The following is a 6574-nucleotide window of genomic DNA, read 5'->3' on the forward strand; positions in this document are numbered from 1 at the left end:
TCATAGCCTTAAAGTAATAGCTTAGTTACAATATTCATAATTGAGTTGCAAAGAGTGTAGTTGGTGGTTATAATAATAGTATTTGGCTACAAAAACTATAAGTTATTGCTATAATAATTTTAGTTGGCTACAAAAACTATAATTAGTGGCTATAACAATCGTAGTTTGATACAAAAATCATAGTTGTTGGCAATAACAATTGTAGTTGGCTACAGAAGTTGTAGGGGGATGCTATAAAAGTCAAGGTAGGGCTACCAAAGCAACCGCTATAGTTGGTAGCTACACTAGTCATAGTTGGTCATAATAATTGCTGGTGGTGGATGACAACGACTGGTAGTCATTCACGTGCACTTCTTTCCAAGGGCGAGGCTTTAGTTTTCAACTCGCTCTTATCTTATTTTATCCCTTTTCAAGTAAAGAATGATTGTTTATTTATAGTTTTTTGGTGAAAGTCATTTCGGTATAATTGGATGAACTTAGGCTCATTGGATTTCTCTCGTCAAGCTATTTTATTTGACTATAACCATGTCATATTTAAAGATAATTTACCTTTTCAATTGATGCACCAAAACATTTTATGACACTTCGTGTGTGTGATCTGGGCTTATTTGGACTCAAATTGAATCACTTTTGGCGTCATTGAGATTGAAGCCCATATAATTTTGAATTTGAATTTGTAATTTTCTTGCTTAAAATGCATTGAAATTCTCCCTCATGGTAAAATCTTTTTGATAACACATTAATTACTGTTTATTTTCCAATGTCAATGAATACATTATTTGAAATTATAATTTAAGCAAAAAGCTACAATTTGAAAAAAATGCAAGGCACGACCGCTGCCTGGATGTTAATGTGGACCTCCTCTCGGCGCCTTAAAGTAACTAAAATTTTATCTATCATAATTTTAGCCATTCTTGAATTCCTTGTCTTGGAGCGAGAAGCCTTGACTTTTCAAATGACCAAAATCCACATATAGTCCATTGAATTTTGAGAACACTAAAATTGAGTCATAAATATATATATATATAAAAAAGACTAGATCATATCGTCGTTGCTATTGTTGGTAGAGGTTGTATGTGTCTAGGCACATAGGCATATGTGTCAGGTTCACGAGTACTTGTGTGTGAAAAAGTGGGCAAAAGGATGTGTCTGTTGATGTATCAGGATATGAGACGAGTATGAGTGTGGGATATGAGATGAGTATGAGTGCATGCTGGGGCATAACATCTTACGTGGCCGCGTGTGGATAGTGCGGAGCCGGTGATTGTAGGGACGAGATGACATGGTGGTGTACATGCAAGAGTGTGTGTGAGCATGCACAGGAGTGCACTTGGGTGCAACAACTAGCGGGCATGCATGTGCGTACGTGGGCGCAATGGCAGATTTGCCCTTGAAGCTACTGCTAGTCGTTAGTGGTCGGACAGCAGTTAAATGGTCCGGTTGTGGCTGCGGCTCGATGATGGTGGTCAAGTAACGACGACAGAGGTTGAACAGTAGGGTGGCTATTTGACAATGGCTAGACAATGATGATCTAGTGACAATGGTGGCTTGATTATGGTGGTCGGACAAAAAAGACGGTGGTCCAGTAGCGGTGGCTTGTGTGCTATGGGCCCGATAGTGGTGGAGGTCGGAAATCCTTGAGGCCATTGAGCTCATTCAGCTTTCTATTCTAGGTCCAAATCCTCCCCCCTTCATGACGAGAGTGGGGTCTTTTTTATAGATTTTGTAAATGACATCCTCTCTAAATATTATATGAATTCGGACCACTTCATCCACGGTCCAGGGTGATTCATTTAGTCGGATGGTATTTTATGAGCATTTAAGTACTTTAATGATATCAAAATTAAATGATATTGGGCTCATTAGGTTAAGCTCGTCGAGATACTCGATTTGACTATAAACTTGTTAGATTTGGAGATCATTCGGACCACTAAAATCTATTTATAGCTTTCATCTATGCTTTAAGTACAAGATCTCGGTCCACTTGGACTCAAGTCAGATTGTTTTTGGTGTTGTCAGATTCATCCTGCTTAGATGCTTAGTTTTACTATAAGATTGATGAAATTGAAGCTTAAATAATCTTGAATTTGCATTTAGAATTATTACTTGTTCAAATATTTCAAGATCTGTGCATGATCAAAAGTTATGTTTAAAATTTTTAAAAATTAAAATGAAAAACCATAAAATCAATGACAACGAATACATAAAATAATATTGGACTCATCTAATTCAGCATGAAGAAAAAATAAAATTAGTAACAACATAATTAATATTTGCAGTCATAAGAAGATTTTGTCACATTAACTCCATGTGATATTCAATAGCTGCTCAAGTCCTTGCAGAGATTTGTGAATCAAGAGTTTCATTCTTGTGCTCCTTCCTTCTGTTTTCGAGTGTCCATCTTTACTCTGATTTTACAATCATAAGGATCTGGCGACTTTCGCTCCAAAAGCCATTGCCGAAGCACAAGTCTTTGACCTCTGAATGATTGGAGGGGTTCCAACATAGTTACACTCCTAGAGTTGAGTTTTGGTAATTATGTGCCGACATCATTTCTGGTCTTAATCAAATTTTTATCTTAATGCTTTAGCGCCCTGTTGTAGGGGAATCAATTGACCAATTGCATGATTTGACTCTCATGACAAGAAAACTATTAATGGTGACTATTCAATTTTGTAGATTATAACGGTAGATATCTAGATTGATATTCATATTGTGAGAAAGAATTAGCTCAAATTAGAACAGTTCTTATCAGAAGCCAATGGAAGAAAAGTAGAAGAAACCAGATATTGAGAACCTAGTGGTAACTCCAGTCTATCTTATAGTTGGGCTATATCATTTATAAATTGATTTTACGATTTTGTTTAACTTGAAAACTTTTTTAGAAGGTTATGACTTTTATTCGACAAAAACGGGGCGTCAAAAAGTTTAGAAGAAGTTAGTGATGCGACAATGCTAACGAGATAGCTTTCGAACATATATTAAGGTAAGTTCTACCAATAAGGTAAAGGCTCGAACCTAACTAAAAAGGTGAGGCTTACATGTTACATTCTTACCAAGGAATGGATCCCATCCCAAATCCAATAGACTTACAACCCTCTTGAAATAAGCAACCGGCTAACACCTCCTACACTTTAAACTCACTAGGCTAGTCACATGTACCTTAAGAGTGATAGGCTATTGTTATTAGAATTGATGTGTCGGGACTTATAATTAGATCGTAAGATCAAATGGTCTATATAATATATGTTCTTTGCTTAATATTTTATTATTTTAAAATTTTAAATTTATTATTAAATAAAAGATGATCTTGACTCAATCGAGCCAACTAGAAATAATAGATTTGATCAATCAGGAATCATGATGCAATCGATAGAATAAAGTCATTTTAAGTATATTATTTTATTAATGAGAATCTAATTGTGCAGTGTATGCTATGAAAAAGGGTTTTGTGAGTCCTTATATGATGCATGTTAGAAAAATTGTTACGGCTAATTATTACGAAAGACGGATTCACTCTATAATGGTGACGATCTTCATAGGACGGATCCACCTTCTGTACAACGAGTGAATACACAAGGAGACACAGAGAAAGTATAATACGATTTTCTTATGCAAATGATTTTCATAAAAAGAAAACCACACACAATTGTTATCGACCTACCCCAAGTCTTGGCAATGGACTAGCAAAAATGTCTAAATTTTTGGTGTATGAGAAAGTCATTCTAGTATTTTGTTTTAGTTGTAATTCAAGTATAGGGTTTAATTTGTTCTCATTGGATGGTTCATGTCATAGTTGTTTGTGCTGTGCAAGTATTTCAATTTTCATTTCTATTGAAGTTATGAAGAGTGTCATGAAAATGGGACCCACTTAGGCCGATGTCCCGCTACTCACAACTCCCTAATCCTAGCAAGGAGGCATATCTCACTTGGGAAAATGAGGTGTATAACGCCAAGTTTCTACGAGTAGTTTGATTATATATTCTTCACTTAGTGTTTGTTAAATGAATTTTTTAATTCAATGTTAATTTTAAGTTTGATTTAATTGGGTTCAATTGGATTAAGTATCAAGTCATCAACCTAAGATTCCAAAAGATGTGTTATGGAATTTTAATGGAATCTTGAATGAGGGGTGGAGGATTTATGTTCCTAAACGGTTATTTAGGAAAGCATACATTCAATTTTCAAAATTCAAAATGATGAGGGGATTACCCTAGATTTCTCAAGCTGATTTCAGATTAATTGTTAATTCTTCTTTAATTTATTCAAATTCATTTTAAATACCCCAAAATCGTTATTATATTACTTTCTATGAGGATTTAGGCTTTTATGATTATTTTTTTAAACTTCAACTAATTATTAATTAATTAATTATTTTAATTAATTAAAATTAAGGATAACTTAAAAAATCTTTAAAGCTTAACATTAGTTAAGAATAATATCCCAAGCTTTCTATAAAATTTTCTGAAATTTTTGAATTATATTTGTTAAATTCTAATTTATTTAAGGTTTAATTAAATATTTAAATGTTTAAATTAAATTCAGAAAATATTTTTATTTTATTTTCATAATTTTTTCCTATATTTAAAATACTTATGTTTAAAATTTTATTAAACTTGGCAAAGTGGATTAATTCCTATGAATTTTTAAAGTTTAGTTGACTTGAGGATCTTTTCCCTTGAATTTAATTTCTAAATTTTAATATTTAATTAAATAAGTTTAAATGATTTTTTAATATTTTTCTGAATTCAAACTTTCATGAAATTTTGCCCTAAGAAAATCACCAAAAAATGATTTTTTTGGGATTAATTTGGGTTATTTAATAACTCTTTTAGGAACTTTTAATTAGAATTAATTATATAGGTTCATGTATATAAAATTAATTAATTTTCTAAGAAAATATGAAAAATGCCGAAAGTGTTGGGGGTGTGGCCCAACACTCATGAAATTTTTTTTTTTTTTTTCATTTGGGTTGGTGATTAATGGCTTGTTAATTAACATCTCTAATTAATTAACTAATCAATTATTTAGTTAATTAATTAATTAATTTAATCCCCATAACCGTCTTAATTTTACAAAATAACCCAAAGTAAACTTTTAGGACCTTAAAGAGCTCGATTAGGCCTATGATTAACTTAATTAAAGGTTTTTGGTAAATTAATTAGAAATTAATTAATCAAACTAATAATTAATTTGATTAATTAGTGTTTTAGGAAATTTTTTGGCTGAAGTTCTTCTGTCTCAAATAACTGTTCATCGAGTTCAATGATGCAGCCAGGTAGCTATTGGCAACCTTGCTAGGAGATTCAACGGGTACTTGTGCGCTAAGAAGAAGAATTGGAGAAATGTGAGGGAGCTTGATTAGAGAAGCTTGCCAGAGGGCTTAAGCTTAGCGAGCCCGATCAGAGGAACTCACATAAATACTGATGAGCTTCATAGGCGGCAAGAAACTTTGTTACCTGTCACCCCCACATGTACGGCGAAAAAGTATGATTGATTATCCTGGTTAGAACCAGACCGTTAATTATCTGGTCGATCGGTTTGATCCAATAGGCCCACAAGGCCAATTTAACATTTCGGCTTTTGTTTAAAGAAATTCATTTTTCAATATACTATATACAACACTAATCTTAAAACAAATCTAATAGTTTTCAATTCTATCCAAACATAAATATATCAACCCTTTCTTTTCTTTTTTGAAAACGATTCTCTTTAGCTAAAATGCCTTTATAATTTCACACTAATTAAGAGGCACATTATGAAAATTTATCTATTCATTTATTTATTAAATAACTTAATTATGAAAAAAGTTACATACATATCATTGGGGGGTGTAAACAAACTCAAACTGAACACGAACGAACAGAGCTTATGTTCGTGTTCGGTTCGTTTGAAATAAGTTTGTGTTCGAAATTATTCGTGAAGTCACTGCCTGTGTTCTTTTTTAACGAATGAGAAAAACACGAGTTGTTTGCAAACGACGAGCCAGTTTGACATCCCTAATATTAATATATATAAATAATATATTATATTAATTATATAACTTATATTACATAAATATATAATATCTATATTAGTATATTATTAATATAGTATATTAATATATTATTATTATTATTTTATTTTATATTATAATTTATAAAATTTAATTTTTTTTAAAATATCATAAATTTTTTATATATAATTATTCTAAATTGTTTTATATTTCAAACCATAATGATTCGAACACGAACGAACGCATCACTGTTCATGTACGGTTCGTTTAACTAACTGAACGAAAAATATCTGTTCACATTCGTCTCATTTATTTATCGAACGAATAGAACATGAACTCATTGAAAAACCTAACACGAATTGTTCGCGAACAACGAGTTTTTTTGACAGCCCTACATCTCACTCAGTATTTTATTATTCATAACATTACCGCTCCCTTCCATCCATTTCTTAAATTCTCCCTCAAAATATCAAAAATTCACAATATTACCTCATCTCACATTTTTCAATTCCATAAATTTTCTAATGCATTCCTCGTGGCGCTCATTAATTGTATATATATATATATATATATATATAT

General features: G+C 31.9%; 1 protein-coding gene across 1 annotated transcript in view; it reads left to right on the top strand.

Moving 5' to 3' along the window:
* Positions 1 to 1375: 1375 nt before the first annotated feature.
* LOC110029422 (nodulation-signaling pathway 1 protein-like) overlaps positions 1376 to 6574 on the top strand; it is a 17217-nt gene continuing 12018 nt past the window's right edge. Inside the window, exon 1 of the mRNA XM_020731706.1 lies at positions 1376 to 1470. Within this exon, the coding sequence (XP_020587365.1) occupies positions 1376 to 1470 (95 nt within the window). The remainder of the gene's footprint in view (positions 1471 to 6574) is intronic.

Source organism: Phalaenopsis equestris, unplaced genomic scaffold, assembly GCF_001263595.1.
Source record: "Phalaenopsis equestris unplaced genomic scaffold, ASM126359v1 Scaffold000572, whole genome shotgun sequence".
NCBI classification, from domain to species: Eukaryota; Viridiplantae; Streptophyta; class Magnoliopsida; order Asparagales; family Orchidaceae; genus Phalaenopsis; species Phalaenopsis equestris.